The sequence below is a fragment of the Bos javanicus genome, chromosome 5 (genome assembly GCF_032452875.1).
Source record: "Bos javanicus breed banteng chromosome 5, ARS-OSU_banteng_1.0, whole genome shotgun sequence".
NCBI classification, from domain to species: Eukaryota; Metazoa; Chordata; class Mammalia; order Artiodactyla; family Bovidae; genus Bos; species Bos javanicus.
Window position 1 is genome coordinate 869792 of NC_083872.1, and position 16922 is coordinate 886713.

General features: G+C 40.0%; 1 protein-coding gene across 6 annotated transcripts in view; it reads right to left on the minus strand.

Moving 5' to 3' along the window:
• LOC133247108 (uncharacterized) overlaps window positions 1–16922 on the minus strand; it is a 114460-nt gene that overhangs the window by 30051 nt on the left and 67487 nt on the right. For all 6 annotated transcript variants that reach the window (XR_009736253.1, XR_009736254.1, XR_009736252.1 and 3 more), the window contains one exon: window positions 15893–16126. Coding sequence is in view for 3 of the 6 variants with exons in the window: in XM_061415507.1 (XP_061271491.1) it covers window positions 15893–16126 (234 nt within the window). In the remaining 3 variants the exon portion in view is untranslated. The remainder of the gene's footprint in view (window positions 1–15892; window positions 16127–16922) is intronic.

Here is a 16922-nt window from a genome sequence, read left to right on the forward strand (position 1 = left end):
ACCAGTGGCCTTTTCCCCATGGTGAGCCACAGGCCCTGCCCCACCACCTGAGAGGAGACCCTCCAATACTAGAAGATCCTGCCATCACCAGCCGAACTTTCTGGGCCATTAAGAGCTTGCCCCAGTGCCTCAGCTGGGCCTGCAGCAGCATCTTCCCCAAGGTAAGTTCATAAGGATGGAGCCATGCCTCAAGCCACTTCATCCCCCCTCACAAGAGGATCAACTAGCATCTTTCCACAGAGAAAATCATAGGACGTAGGGGTGAGGGTGAAGCACCCATCTGGACCAGAGACTGATGAGGACCACATTCAAAGGTAGAAGGAGCAATTACAGTCTGACCACGTTGTTGCTCCCCCAGGCTGGCATAGCACTGCCTGAAGAGCCTCCCCCCATCCCTGCCCCCCACCTAGTTTCTCTGGCAGGCAAAAACAGAACCCCAAATGGACACCCAGCTTTCCCAGCATTGTGTAACGTGCTTTTAGGGAGGTCTGTTTTGGTCTTGCCTCAAAGAAATTACTTGGGGGAGTGGCAGGGCTCCACCATCAAGGATCAAATAGACACAGGGTGCCAGGCTTGCAGGAACCTGCTTACGGCCCTCTGTGAACCACATTCCCACTTACCATGTGTAGGAGCAGACATCCCAGCCAGTGGCTTTGCTGGGGGTCCCATCTGGCCAGGGAATACGGTTGTTTGGCAGTTCCATCTGACCTGAGTCTCCGGTCAACGGGCCCCACCAGCTCATTCTTCTGCCTCACTTCAGCAGGAAAGCAAATAACTCGGCCTCGGTTCCTGCCCATCCAGGGAATCTGACTGGAGGACGCTGGGCAGCGGCAGAGTGCACCCTGTGGTGCTGGGTGATCTGGGACCCAAAGTGACATATTTCCAAAGAAGACAGTCAGACGGCCAACAGGTACCTGAACAGATGTTCAACGTCACTAATCATCAAGGAAGTGCACATCAATGGTCCCCTTCCATTATCTGATGTCACTGTCTTCATATGGAGCCTCCAGATCACTGGTTTAGTATAAAACAAGGTAACACAGGAGGAGCCAGATGGGTGAGATGTCCAGAGCGAGGTGTGGAGAGACAGCAGGAAGCTTCCACACCCCTCCACGCATGCCACTCTAAGGTAGTGGGCCCCAGGCTGAGAGCTGGAGTCTGTCCCCCCGTGGATAGAGACTTTAAGATGAAGGTAATAGCAGGAGTGAGAAGGAGCTGAGCCTGCCTGAGTGAGAACAGGGATCTCACTCTGGAAGTCAAGGCGACCTTCCCAACTGCACACGTACTGAAAGGCTCCTCCAGGGTCAGAAAGGGAGGGGGTGCCACCCCTTAGTAGGTGATGTTAGCCTATTCAGAAGCCTCTTTGCTAGAATCCATCTTGATCTCCTTGCAGTCCAAGGGACTCACAAGAGTCTTCTCCAACACCACAGTTCAAAAGCATCAATTCTTCAGCACTCAGCTTTCTTTATAGTCCAACTCTCACATCCATACATGACGGGAAAAACCATAGCTTTGACTAGATGGACCTTTGTTGGCAAAGTAATGTCTGCTTTTTAATACACTGTCTAGGTTTATCATAGCTTTTCTTCCAAGCAGCAAGCATCTTTTAATTTCATGGCTGAAGTCACCATCTGCAGTGATTCTGGAGCCTAAGAAAATAAAGTCTGTCACTTTTTCCACTGTTTCCACATCTATTTGCCATGAAGTGATGGGACCAGATGCCATGATCTTAGCTTTTTGAATGCTGAGTTTCAAGCCAGCTGTTTCACTCTCTTCTTTCATTTTCATCACGAGGTTTAGTTCCTCTTCACTTTCTGCCATAGGGGTGGTGTCATCTGCATATCTGAGGTTACTGATATTTCTCCCAGCAATGTTGATTTCAGCTGTGCTCCATCCAGCCCAGAATTTCTCATGATGTACTCTGCATAGAAGTTAAATAAGCAGGGTGACAATATACAGCCTAACGTACTCCTTTCCCAATCTGGATCCAGTCTGTTGTTCCATGTCCAGTTCTAACTGTTGCTTCTTGACCTGCACACAGGTTTCTCAGAAGACAGGTAAGATGCTCTGGTATTCCCATCTCTTTAAGAATTTTCCACACTTTGTTGTGATTCACATAGTCAAAGGCTATAGTGTAGACAATGAAGCAGAAGTAGATGTTTTTATGGAATTCTCTTGCTTTTTCTATGATCCAATACAGGTTGGCAATTTGATCTCTGGTTCCCCCACCTTTTATAAATCCAGCTTGAACATCTAGAAGTTCTCAGTTCATGTACTGTTGAAGCCTAGCTAGAAGAATTTTGAATATTACTTTGCTAGTATGTCAAATGAGTGCAATTGTACAGTATACCATTTGAGCATTCTTTGGCATTGTCTTTCTTTAGAACTGGAATGAAAACTGACCTTTTCCAGTCCTGTGGCCACTGCTGAGTTTTCCAAATTTGCTGGCATATTGATAGAATGATCTCTGTTCATTTCCAAGGCAAACCATTCAATATCACAGTAATCCAAGTCTATGTCCCAACCACTAATGCCAAAGAAGCTGAATGGTTCTATCAAGACCTACAAGGTGACTGACATACAAAAGTAGGAAGTCAAGAGATACGTGGAGTAACAGGCAAGTTTGGTCTTGGAGTACAGATTGAAGCAGGGGAAAGGCTAATAGAGTTTTGCCAAGAGAATGCACTGGTCGTAGCAAACACCTTCTTCCAACAACACAAGATATGACTCTATATGTGGACATCACCAGATGGTTAATACCGAAATCAGATTGATAATATTCTTTGCAGCCAAAGATGGAGAAGCTCTATACAGTCAGCAGAAACAAGACCGGGAACTGACTGTGGCTCAGATCACGAACTCCTTATTGCAAAATTCAGACTTCAATTGAAGAAAGTGGGGAAAACCAGTAGGCCATTCAGGTATGACCTAAACTAATCCCTTACGAAAATACAGTGGAAATGACAAGTAGATTCAAGGGATTAGATCTGATAGAGAGAGTGCCTGAAGAACTATGCACAGAGGTTCATAAAATTATACAGGCACTGATGAAGACCATCTCCAAGAAAAAGAAATGGAATAAGGCAAAATAGTCATCTGACGAGGCATTACAAATAGCTAAGAAAAGAACAGAAGCTAAAGGCAAAGGAGAAAAGGAAAGATATAACCCATCTGAATGCAGAGTTCCAAAGAATAGCAGGGAGAGATAAGAAAGCCTTCCTAAGTGAACAATGCAAAGAAATAGAGGAAAATAATAGAATGGGAAAGACTAGAGATCTCTTCAAGAAAATTAGAGATACCAAGGGAACATTTCATGCAAAGGTGGGCTCAATAAAGGACAGAAATGGTATGGACCTAACAAAACCAGACGATATTAAGGTGGCAAGAATATACAGAACTATGCAAAAAAGATCTTAATGACCCAGATAACCACAATGGCATGATCACTCACCTAGAGCCAGACATCCAGGAGTCCAAAGTCAAGTAGGCCTTAGGAAGCATCAGTACTAACAGAGCTAACGGAGGTGATGGAATTCCAGCTGAGCTATTTCAAATCCTAAAAGACGATGCTGTGAAAGTGCTGCACTCAATATGTCAGCAACTTTGGAAAACTCAGCAGTGGCCATCAGACTGGAAAAGGTCAGTTTTCCTTCCAATGCCAAAGAAAGGCAATGCCAAAGAATGCTCAAACTACAGTTGTCTTGCAGTTAGTAAATCAAGATATATTCCTGGCTCCTGACTTCCATTATTGCTGTAGAGAAATCAGCTTTCACTGTAATTGCCATCCCTTTGAGACTGAGCTTTCTCCTCTCTGGCTGTGTTGTTAAACAATCTTTTCCCCGTCTGGTATTCATCAGTTTTCCTATAAGATGTCTAAGTGCTGTTAAAAAAAAAAAAGAGTGTTCGTCTTAGGATTCACTAGGCTCCATGGACCTAATGATTATTGTCTTTCAACAATTCTAGAGATTTCCTAGGAATTAATACTTCAAATATTTCTTTGTTCCCATTATTCTTTCTGGAATGTTGGTTAATCTCATTTAATGTTTTCTATCGCTTTCTATCTCTGTGCTGCCTTTGGGTAATTTCTTCAAATTGATCTTGTATTACTTATTTATTGCTGTATAATAAATTACCCACAAGTCTAGCTGCTGAAAGCAACATGTATTACTTCACAGAGTTTCTGGGGGACAGGAATCCAGGAATGACTTAGTTTGGTGGTTTTGGCTCAGTGTCTTTCACAAGGTGAAGGTCAAGTGACCCTGGGGCTGTCATCAGCGGAGGGCGGGACCAGAGCTGGAGGGAAAGCTGCTTCCAGGTTGGCTCACTTCCATTCCTCCCCACAGGGGCCTCTCCCAGGACTGCTTGAGTAGTCTCTGGACAGACCAGCTGGCTTCCCCAAGCTGAGGTATGAGAGAGGGAAAGCAGCAGCAGGAAGCCACAGCATCCTTTATGACCCAGTCCCCAAATCACACACCTTCAGTTCCGCTTTATTCAGTTTCTTGGAAGCCAATCAAGGCGGCTGATCTATGCTTAAGGGAAGGAGAATGAAGCTCCACCTCCTGAAGAGGAGAATATCGAAGAATTCTAAACACTTAAAAATCACCACTCAGGGCTTCCCTGGCAGTCCAGTGGTTAAGAATCCACACTTACACTGCAGGAGTCAGAGGTTCCACCCTTGGTTGGGGAAGTAAGATCCCACATGCTGTGCAGCATAGCCAAAAAATAAATTTTGAAAAATCACCACATAAATTTCTCCATGGACAGGAGCCTGGTGGGCCACAGTCCATAGGGTTGCAAAGAGTCAGACTTGACTGAATGACTGAGCATGCGTATTTCAGTTCAGTAGTCTCTCATCAGTTGCGTTTAATCTGTTGCTTCTAATTTCAGTTACTAAAACATTCATATCTAGACATTCAGCTAGGCCCCTTTTTTTTCAAACCTGCCTAGTGATTTTTCACAGTATCATGTTATACATCTAATACCTTCTTTGATTTCTTTAAACATGTTAAATTGTTATTTTATATTGTGTGCTAACTCTAAAAATCTTCAGTCTTTGGAGAATAGACTCTCACTCCTGATGTCCTGTTCTTTAGTGTTTGTGTTGCTAGCTTTGACTATGAACTGCCCCTTTCTCTTGGAAATTTCTCTGTGGAAATTCCTTGGCACCTAAATCAAAGTTGTTGTTGTTGTTGCTCAGTCACTAAGTCATGTTCGACTGTTTGCAACCCCACAGATTGCAGCACACCAGGCTTCCCTGTCCTTCACCATCTTTTGGAGTTTGCTCAAATTCATGTCCATCAAATCAGTGGTGCCTTCCGACCAGCTCATCCTCTGTCACTCCCTTCTCCTCCTGCCCCCAGTCTTTCCCAACATTAGACTGCTTTCCTCCAAAGATGTACATTTGCTTCTGACAACTGCCTGGAGTAACAAGCAATCCAGGACACCTTGAGTTATATTCTTGGCTTAAGGTACAGGTAGCATGCAGCATATATTTGGACCAAAAAATGTATTGTGAGGGCCATTACACATTCTCAGGGAAATCCCACCATACTCCTGCCAACCAGTGCTAAACTCGGATTCAGATTTCTTTGATGTCTCGTTCCATGTGACTTTATTTTCTTCCATCTCTTTTACATTGAAGGTATAACCCATTGAAGTCCCAGCTTTCTGCAGAGATTTATCAGTCTCCAATTGATATTGTGACCTTAAGCTTAACTTCTTGCCCCCCAAATATGGTACTGTCTCTACGGTTCAGCAAAAAACTCAAGAGAAGCTGGTGTTGGTGTTACCTTATCACCAGTGTTTCTTGCTTTCACTTTGTTTTTTTTTTTTTTTTTTCACTTTGTTTTTAACCTTTGTTAAGATCATGCCAGTTTAGCAATACCATCACAAAGATGATTTTTGACTGTTTACATTGGGAGGGTCATTGAAAGTATTTAATCTTCCAACTGCTAAAAATGCAAGTTCCCAATTCACTCTCCAGTCCACTCCAGGCTGCCTCCCCTCCCACTCCATTTGTTGTTGTTGGTGGTGGTTTTTTGTTTTTGCCACATCACGCTAGTCCCTTGACCAGGAATTGGAACTGGGCCCCTGGCAGTGAAAACACGAGTCCCAACCACTGGATGGCCAGGGAATTCCTCTTAAGTTGTTCTTTTCAGTATCCTCCACGTTGTCCAATAAAATGGTCTTCCTTAGTCATCATCTTATTTGACCTTTAAGCATCATTTGACTGGTTTAAGGACTCCTTCCTTTATACACCATTTCTTTCCTGGCTTCTTCAACACATTCCCTGGATATTCCTGTATCACTGGCCTCTCCTTCTTAGTCTCCTTTCTTGACCTTTTGTCTTCTACACAGCTTCTCTCTATCCAGTCTTCCCAAGGTGATCTCCTATAACCTAACGGCTTTATATCCTACCTATACCCAGCTGCTTACTTGGCATCTTCACTTGGGTAACACTCACTTTAAACCTGTCCAAAACAGAACTCTTGGTTTTCCTCTCCAGCATCTATTCTTCCTCCAGTTTTCTCCACCACAGTGAATGGCCCTGACTCCACCTTGCGGCTCTAACCAAAGAACTAGGAGTCATTTTTCATCCACCCCCTTCCTCTAACTATCACATCCAGTATGTCAATCTTACTGATTCTATTTTTATCTTGAAGTATTTATTTATAAAATTTTATTTATTTTTAACACAAAAAGCATTTTTTATTGGGATACAGACAATTAACAATGTTGTGATAGTTTCAAGCGAACAGTGAAGGGATTCAGTCATACATATACATGTATCCATTCTCCCCCAAACCCCCCTCCCATCTAGGCTGGTACATAACATTGAGCAGAGTTCCATGCACTATACAGTAGGTCCTTGTTGGTTATCCATTTTAAATATAGCAGTGTGTGCATGACATTCCCAAAGTCCTTAACTATCCCTTCCCTCTGGCAACCATGAGTTCATTTTCTAAGTCTGTGGTACTGACTCGACTTTTAAGACATTCTGAATTTTCCCATTCCTGTCCATCTCTACAACTGCCACCTGAGTCTAGTCATTATTATCTCTAACCTGTACTAATGCAATTGCTTTTCTATTGGCTTCCCGGTGTGCATTCTTTTCATAATCCATTTCCATAGAGCCAGCAGAATACTTTTTTAAAAAGCAAAATTACTCATGTTAATCCCTTAATTAAAATGCTTCAATGGCACACCTTTGCACTTTGAATAAAACCCGTATTGTTTACCAAGACCCTTAAGTCTTTCCCTACAGGACGCTTAGTTGTATCTCATAATACTTATTACTATCTGAAACTAATCTGTTAATGTCTTTACTTACTGTCTGCTTCCTCTCTTTAGACTCAAAATTTCCATTACAGAACTACAACAGGACAACTGTCTATTTGTTCCCTACAATAACCTCAGCAATTATTAGGTGATTAATAAATTCCTATTGATTCAATCTTTCATATTCTAATAGTTCTCTGAACACCCAGTCTTCATGGCAGAAGTAACTACTTCCACATTTGTGTTCAAATAACACTTTGAACACACCACCATTATAGTACTCAGGTGTCTACAAGCTTATCTCCTTACTAGAGTGTGAACTTTTCAGGAGTATAAATCATGACATTTTCTTCTTCAAATTAGAATTCTAGGCTCTTCTTCACTACCTGATAAGGTAGTGAATAAATGAATGAATGAATGCAGAACAGTCAGAGACTTAAAAAATCATTTTCTAAAATTACTTTCATCAACAGACAAGAAAAACAATATGAACATAACCTTTGGTTCTGGAAAAACAACTAAAACTGTGACAGCAAAAACAAGTCTCTAATTAAATATGTCATGCTTCTGCAAAAGAACTCCTAACAATGATTAGGACAGAAGAGAGGAAGAAAAGGACTTTCAGGTTAAATGACTTTTTTCTCCTCTGTATTTGCTCATCAATTTTAGATCTGCAGCAATGGCTCTAGAAACAAGCCAATTTCTGACAGTCATGTGGCCCACATAATTTTTGGAATTTTCAGAAATGCTTATCATCACATTGGAAATGAAAGAGACTTCTCTCCTTGTCTTTGTGCTAAGGGTTCATTTGGAATCTATTAAATTGATGACTGAGGTAATACCTGTGTCCTTGGGATTATTACCAATAGTGCCCCTAAATTGGCTCCACCAAAGCCCAATCTGTTGCCAGAGAACAATGTCCATTCTGCCCTTGTAGCCAGCAGGACATGTGGGAAATCAAAAGCTTGTACATAGACATTAGTGTATGGATCTTAGTCATCATACTCAGCAAACACTTTCCTAAAAAATCTGGTGCCAAACAATTCTTAAAATAAAAATGTACATGCTTCACTAATTCACTTAAGTGTTTAGATGCTTCTATTGTATTTATTATTGTTCAGTAGCTCATCTAATGTTACTTGATGAAAACCTTCCCTTAGCTCCTTAAGGCCTTAGTTTTGAGCTTAGAGATAGTGAAAAGGGCTCAACAAAATTTTTCAGCAGCAAAACAGGAGACAATCACTAATCGGTACCTTAGTAAAAACCTTTTATTATTTTCAAAATACTTTTGAGGGCCTGCTTAGTTTTTATTTTCTTTCTAATAAATGGATTTGTATATAACCCTCATTTGTGAATTTGTGTGCTGCACTGGAGTACTCAGAGACCAGGTGGTAAAGCTACATTCGTTACCTTTTTAATTCTTGGCACGCTGGAAAATCTCAACCTTCTCCCAATGCTCCTCTCATATTCTGCTCCTTATCTCCTTCCAACAAACTGGGTGGGTATGCTAGTGGAAGTGTAAGGTTGATAAAAACATACACTTGATTAGCAGATAAAAATAAAGAGCATTGTTTAACAAAGGAGGAAAGTACAATGGAGGAGAAGATAAAGGAGAAGTGGGAATAAAAAGAAAACTGGACAATAATGGTGAAAAAAACTGAAGGATAATATTGGAAGAAGGGCACCGGAGACTGATCGCGCTCTTATTAATCTCAGTACCTCCAACTTCTCCAAGCCACCTCAACAGTCTGTTTCATGGCAACAGGTCAGTTCTGTGCAATGTTTCTGATCTTTAATGGATTCCTTGGGCCATTTTCCATTCCTTGCTTGTTCATTGCCCACGCTTTGCAGATGTGCAAGTGGGAGGCTGAATATTTTAGTTTTCTACTGCTGCTCTAATAAATTACCCTCAATTTATGGGCTTAAGCAACACTTAAGCAACTTATCACCTTCTGTAAGTTAGAAGTCTGACATGGGTCTCATGGGGCTGAAATGAAGATGTCAGCAGCTCTTTTATGAAGACTTTAAAAGTGAAAGTCACTCAGTAGTGTCCAACTCTTTGTGACTCCAAGGACTATATAACCCATGGGATTCTCTAGGCCAGAATACTGGAGTGGGTAGCCTTTTATGAAGACTTTAGAGGAGTGTTAATTTCCTTGCTCACTTTGCTCATTTTGGTTGTCAGCTGACTTCAAAATGGAATGGAAGGCCTTAGAGTAGTAAGCTTACTGTTACTGAAATCATTCAAGCAGAGGCTTATAAAAGATGGTTTTGGAGGATATTGGTACTGGGTTCGAAGTTGAACCTTATGATTTCTAAGGTCCCTTCCAACTAAAGAATGCATGATCTAGGCAAAAAACACTCTAGTACCAGTTTAAGTCTTAATCGGCTGTCCTGTGTACGGGAAAAAAAAAAAAAAAAAACAACTGATTTGCTTATATGGGTAGGCTTCCTATTGGGGAAATTGATATAGGAACTTTAATGCATTCATCTTTTTCTCCTGTTATGTACCTGGTAGTGATATGCATGGAGATATAATAATGAATAGAGATAGGATAGCATTCAGAACGATGTAGCTATATTCCAGAGATATGATACAGAATGATATATCTATATTCCAACTTTAGATCAATTTTAGGATCACCTCCATCAACATAATTCAGATTAGGGTCTACAAACTAAACTTCTAAGTGCTAGCAGTTCAAAAACAATAGCTTTTTATTTTTTAGGTTTTTTTTTTTTAGTCTTTTTTTTTTAATTTTATTTTTAAACTTTACAATATTATATTAGTTTTGCCAAATATCAAAATGAATCCACCACAGGTATACCTGTATTCCCCATCCTGAACCCTCCTCCCTCCTCCCTCCCCATACCCTCCCTCTGGGTCATCCCAGTGCACCAGCCCCAAGCATCCAGTATCGTGCATCGAACCTGGACTGGCGACTCGTTTCATACATGATATTATACATGTTTCAATGCCATTCTCCCAAATCTCCCCACCCTCTCCCTCTCCCACAGAGTCCATAAGACTGATCTACACATCAGTGTCTCTTTTGCTTTCTCGTACACAGGGTTATTGTTACCATACTTTCTAAATTAGTATACTGTATTGGTATTTTTCTTTCTGGCTTACTTCACTCTGTATAATAGGCTCCAGTTTCATCCACCTCATTAGAACTGATTCAAATGTATTCTTTTTAGCTTTTTAAAATAATGAAAAAGGAATATCTCTTCCACCTTTATATTTCTTGAAAAAAGAAGAAGGTGGTGGTCATTTGTCATAACAGTAAAATGAGTAAAGACTTTAAAAAAAAAAAAAACAAGAATGGAGAATGCCCACCTGTAAATTTAGTATGAGGCAGCAGAGCTGGAAGACAGGCTCAGCTGAAGGTAGGGTAGACGGAGCCTGAAATAGACAGCCTTTGAACAATGTGGGTGAAGGATATCTAAGATGTTCCGGACACAGTTTTGAACTGAAAAGCATGAAATCAGCAAGGCCCCTACTTCTTATGACCCTTAAGAAGAAACGACTGGCTCCCTTCCTCAAGGTCACTGAAAACAAATAGCACTTTCAGTCATTACATGGGCTCTTCAAAAGAGGAGCAGATTCCCAACTTAAGTCACCTAAATGAAATCTCTTGTCTCAAAATAGTTTCACCAACACTGATTGAACTATTTCCACTTTTGTTTTAAAGCTAAATATTTATTCTACTAATTGATAGTAATCTGTGCTAACAACAATGTATTTGTTTTTTAAAAACAGATGAAAGGGCTATAGTCACGAACACTTTATTCCAAACCAAGACCCCTAGGTTAATGTTGGAAAGCATTAGGTCAGCTCTTGTTGGCTATCTGCTACCCTTATTATTCATAATATTATATATATGAGGAGATATAGTCTGACTTTGGAACAAGCCAATTCGCAACCTTTCAAAACACAGTTCTATTTAAAATTGGGGATTTCCTATGTAGGAGCTTCTAATTTTTATATCCTTTTTTATATTCATACGTTTTAATTCTTATAACTTGAAACACAGGTATAAAGAAAATCTTTAAAACAGCATGTTTAGGCAAATTTGTTGGCTATATAAACATGATATTATTATTTTAGAAAGCATACTAAAAAGACAAAATTCTATAGCTGGCAAAATTGAGTCCGTATTACATATTGGCGGGGGGTAGTTATTTTGCCTTCAAATGATATTTACAGATAATCCTTTGATATATGACAATGTCTCAGAGAATGAAAGCTGAAAAAGTATACACAGATTTAATGAAAAACTTACATACCTTAAGCATTTCCAAAAGATATTTGCTTCAATTACTGAAGTCATTTTGATTAAATACCTTTGAAAACTGGGCAATTTAACGGCAAAACAAAGCAGAATTTTCTTGATAGGCCTCTGTAGTTTGAATCTTCATAAAGCCTCTGGTAGGTCAGTTAAAAGAGTTGAATTGGGAAGTTGAAATATCTCTTCTAAAAGATCTTTTGTTTGGTTGTTTCTTGAATATGTATTATGAAACTGCTAACATTTGATCAACAAAACCAACAACTTCACATAACTCAGAATAATATTACCTAGCTATGGCCACATAATATGAATCTCCTTGGGCTGATTAAAAACAAAAAACCATCTACTCAAGAGCTTTCTACTGAGATGACCATGATAACATATACAATAATATACAATACTAAGAAAATAAAAGACAAACCAAAAAAGGGGCTCAAAAAAAAAAAAAACCCACTCACATTAAATAAATGTGAGCTTCAGGTATCATATATTACAGAAAGTGAAATAACTATTAACTATGATAAACTGTAGACATATATACTTATACAGATAATCACAATTCACTATCAGATTAAAATATCAGCAAAGTTGGCATTTTCTTAAAAAGTTTAAATGAAAAGAAACAGCTTCCACAGCTCTTTCAAATAAAAGTAAGACAATTTAACAGCTTTTAAGTGTCAAATTGCACTCATCTCACACACTAGTAAGGTAATGCTCAAAATTCTCCAAGCCAGGCTTCAGCAATACGTGAACCATGAACTTCCAGATGTTCAAGATGGTTTTAAGATCAAATTGCCAACATCTGCTGGATCATCGAAAAAGCAAGAGAGTTCTAGAAAAACATCTATTTCTGCTTTATTGATTATGCCAAAGCCTTTGACTGTGTGGATTACAATAAACTGTGGAAAATTCTGAAAGAGATGGGAATACCAGACCACCTGACCTGCCTCTTGAGAAACCTATATGCAGATCAGGAAGCAACAGTTAGAACTGGACATGGAACAACAGACTGGTTCTAAATAGGAAAAGGAGTACGTCAAGGCTGTATATTGTCACATGAGAAACGCTGGACTGGAAGAAGCACAAGCTGGAATCAAGATTGCTGGGAGAAATATCAATAACCTCAGATATGCAGATGACACCACCCTTGTGGCAGAAAGTGAAGAGGAACTAAAAAGACTTTTGATGAAAGTGAAAGAGGAGTGAAAAAGTTGGCTTAAAGCTCGACATTCAGAAAATGAAGATCATGGCATCTGGTCCCATCACTTCACAGGATACAGATGGGGAAACAGTGGAAACAGTGTCAGACTTTATTTTTGGGGGCTCCAAAATCACTGCAGATGGTGACTGCAGCCATGAAATTAAAAGACGCTTACTCCTTGGAAGAAAAGTTATGACCGACCTAAATAGCATATTCAAAAGCAGAGACATTACTTTGCCAACAAAGGTCCATCTAGTCAAGGCTATGGTTTTTCCAGTGGTCATGTACGGATATGAGAGTTGGACTGTGAAGAAAGCTGAGTGCCCAAGAATTGATGCTTTTGAACTGTGGTGTTGGAGAAGACTCTTGAGAGTCCCTTGGACTTCAAAATCCAACCAGTCCATTCTAAAGGAGATCAGCCCTGGGATTCCTTTGGAAGAAATGATGCTGAAGCTGAAACTCCAGTACTTTGGCCACCTCATGCAAAGAGTTGACTCATTGGAAAAGACTCTGATGCTGGGAGGGATTGGGGGCAGGAGGAAAAGGGGACGACAGAGGATGAGATGGCTGGATGGCATCACTGACTCGATGGACATGAGTTTGAGTGAACTCCGGGAGTTGGTGATGGACAGGGAGGCCAGGCGTGCTGCAATTCATGGGGTCACAAAGAGTCAGATATGACTGAGCGACTGGACTGAACTGAACTGAATAATGTCAAATATCAAATACCGCTGAAAGTCAGTTCATGGAGCCATGCTATGCTGTCACGTCAGTCATGTCCAATTCTTTGTGACCCCATGGCAGGCTCCTCTGTCCATGGGATTCTCCAGGCAAGAAAGGATTGCCATTTCCTCCTCCAGGGAATCTTCTCAACCCAGGGATTGAACTAATGTCTCTTACATCTCCTGCATTGGCAGGTGGGTTCTTTACCACTCGCAGCAACTGGAGCTAGCAGTTCATAGAGGCAGGTATTCTGAAAGAGTCTCTGGTTTCCTCTCTCTATATGAGTGTTTTAAGTTAAGAGCTCTAATTTTCCTCTAGAAACTTCCCAACTGGGCTTACTTACAACCTCCTCTCCTATACTGTTGTCAAATGATCTTCCTAAAACACAAATCTGATTTTATCACCCCAATGCTCAAAGTCTTCTAATAGTTTCTCATTGCTCTAGGGGAAAAAAACCCCGAACTCCTCAGCATGTTTCATCTCCTATGGTGGCCCTGCTACCTAAATGCCTTTTTGTCCTCCTTGACTCTGCACATGCTGTTTCCTTGTTTGAGATTTCCAACTGCCTCCTCTGTACCCTAGTCAAATTAAAGTATCACCTTGTTTGTGAACGAGACTTTCCACTGTGACTTAAAAGGCTTTCTTCTCTGGAATCCCAAAGCACATTGTGTATGATTTTACCATACCTACTACTCTTTTGTCTTCCATCTCTGTGTTCCTAGCACCTAGAAGAATGCTTTTCACTTAGGAGTGCTGAATGAAAGGAAAAGGCAGGAAAGAGAAAGGATCTTTGATGGTTTAAAAACAGGTCGTTGGTTATGTTAGAAGTGGTGTAAGAAGGTGAAAAAGACCAGAAATACAAAGAATGAAGGATGGAATTGGTAGAAAGGAAATATTCAAAATATTTCAAAAATCTGGCAAGGAAAATAAAAAGAAATGGATACAAGATAGAAAGCATGTCAAAGGCTGCTCCTTTTCAAAACCTAGAGTAGCTGAGCAAGTTAGAAGGCAAAAGAAAGCAAGTTGAGAGGACAAACAAGAAGGTCTAAAAAGAGAGTACGTCCAGGAATCATATCCTACATGACAAGGACAGGGAAGACTGAAAGAAAGGCTGGAATGAGCCTGGAAGAATAAAGGACAGCCACGGAAACACAGAACAGAGAATTTCAGGGATCATAATTTTCATTCTTTCAGTTTCCCAAGCTTAGAAATCTTTAAAAAATTTCTTCTGGCACATTTCTTTTCTCCAATTGCTTTTAATCCATCACCAACTCCTATCATTTCATTTCCTCTTTTTAAATATCTTTCAGATCAGCTATTACTCTCTTGGCACTGTCACTGTTCTTTCATAAACCTCCATCATCTCTTAACTGAATTACTACAGAGCTCCTAAGAGGTTTCTAATTCTAGTGTCTCTACCATCCAATATAACAAGAAAGCACATCCTGCCCACTCTCAGACATTCTCTGTGAAGCTTTCTCCCACCTCCTCCCACCAGATTTAATCACCCCCTTGTCCATGCTACCAAACAGGGGTTGACCAACTGTGGCCTGCTGGTCAACTCGGGCCCCTTCCTATTTTTGTGAACAATTTTACTGGAACACAGCCACTCCTACTTTGACTGCATACTGTCTATGGCTGCTTTCATGGTATTAACAGCCGAAGTGAATGGTGGCAACAAAGACCATGTGACCCACAAAGCCTAAAGTTATTTATTATGTTATTTCATTTATAATACAATATTTATTATATTAGTTATGTTTCTCTTTATAGAAAAATTTGACAACCTCTGGACTATACCATTATATTTGCATTTTACTTTAATTATTACCTTATCATATTGATAATAAAAGTTGGTAACAGGCACTTACTGAGATGGGCGCTGTTCTGAGCAATTAGGTATATTATCTCATTTATTTTTTACAACATTGCTAAGGGACAGATATTATTATGATTTCCATTTTACAGATGAGGAAACTGAGGCTTATTATTATAGATCCCATGCTTTCAACTACAACACAAATAATGACTACCCTATTTTTCTTGAGCTTATTAAGAACAAAGATCATGCCTAAATCAGTTTTGTATTCCTACAGACTCAAACAATGTCTGACATAGTAGGTATTCAATAATTGTTTGCTAAGTTAATCTTACTAAAATAACCACTTTTACTCTGCCTTCTCTCTGATGAGCAATGACTCCACATTGCTCGCTGTATCGCGTCTAACCTCCTCTGGTTAGCATTAAGTCTGACCATAATCTGGGACAACTGAACCTAGCAAAGTTCAGAAAGGTTAATAATGATCAACTTCTGTTTCAGAATTGGCTGCTCTTCCTTCAGACGCCGGATGACTCTAACTCCGGACATGATATACACTAAGCCGCCAATAAAACTCACCTGCCATCATGGGACCTGTGGAGGCTGCCGTGGTAGCTGCTCACTTTGCTGTGGACACTCCCTGCTTTGCCTCTCTGGTCATCCACCATGGCCAGCTGAGTTGAAGAAGCATGTGTGGATGTCCCTTGAGTGGAAGTTCCTCTTGATTTCCTTATGATAGGAGTATTTGGATCCCTCAGGAGGGGCTGAGCAAAATCAGGTTCCTGGAGTACCTGTCGGCTCTCATTCACTATCCTAGATAACAAAATACTAAGTGTAAGATAACAACCCTACAGACTAAAAACAATACTTTGACAGACATGTTATTCTTCAAAAATAAAAAGCTCTCCAAACAATGTCTTTAGGACAGATATAAGGTAACGCTATTGACAGAAGAGAGACTAAAACAGAAATCTGTGTCAATCTGTCCCCTAAACTGGTATGATGGAAAGAGGTTCATATTAGAATAAAGAACTCAGGATTTTAGTTTCAACTCTATCAATAAATATGTGATCTTAGGCAAGTCACTATCCCCTTTTCTTAATTTTCCTCATCTATAAAATGAAGGCATACAATGTCATCATTTTTAAAAAGCCCCTTTCGGCTAAAGAAATTTATCATTCTTGAGGACACTGAAATATTGCAAAGGTACTACTATAAAGTAAAAATATTATTTTCTTGCATGGTTTATAGAAGTAGTGGAGGTCTCATCATGGCATAGACTCATTTTTTAATTTGTAAGAGCAGTTGTTTTTAGGTTACAAGTTGATTTTATGACAGAAGCTGTTGTCTAGTGCTTGAATAAACATGACCACAACTAGAACAAAACATACGAAAAATTAAGCAAACATACAATGAAGTCCCAGACATAATAAAGGCTTAGGAAAAAAAGAATTAAGGGGATGAATTATGTCCAGAGCTAAAGTTTTTAACTGCTATGAAGAGGCTAAAAGCAGATAGGTGTGTATGTTGATGAACAAAATGGTAATTAAAGAGCCAATTAAATAGATGCAAAGGTCAGTGTATCAGTTTGGGTAAATAAGTGACTATA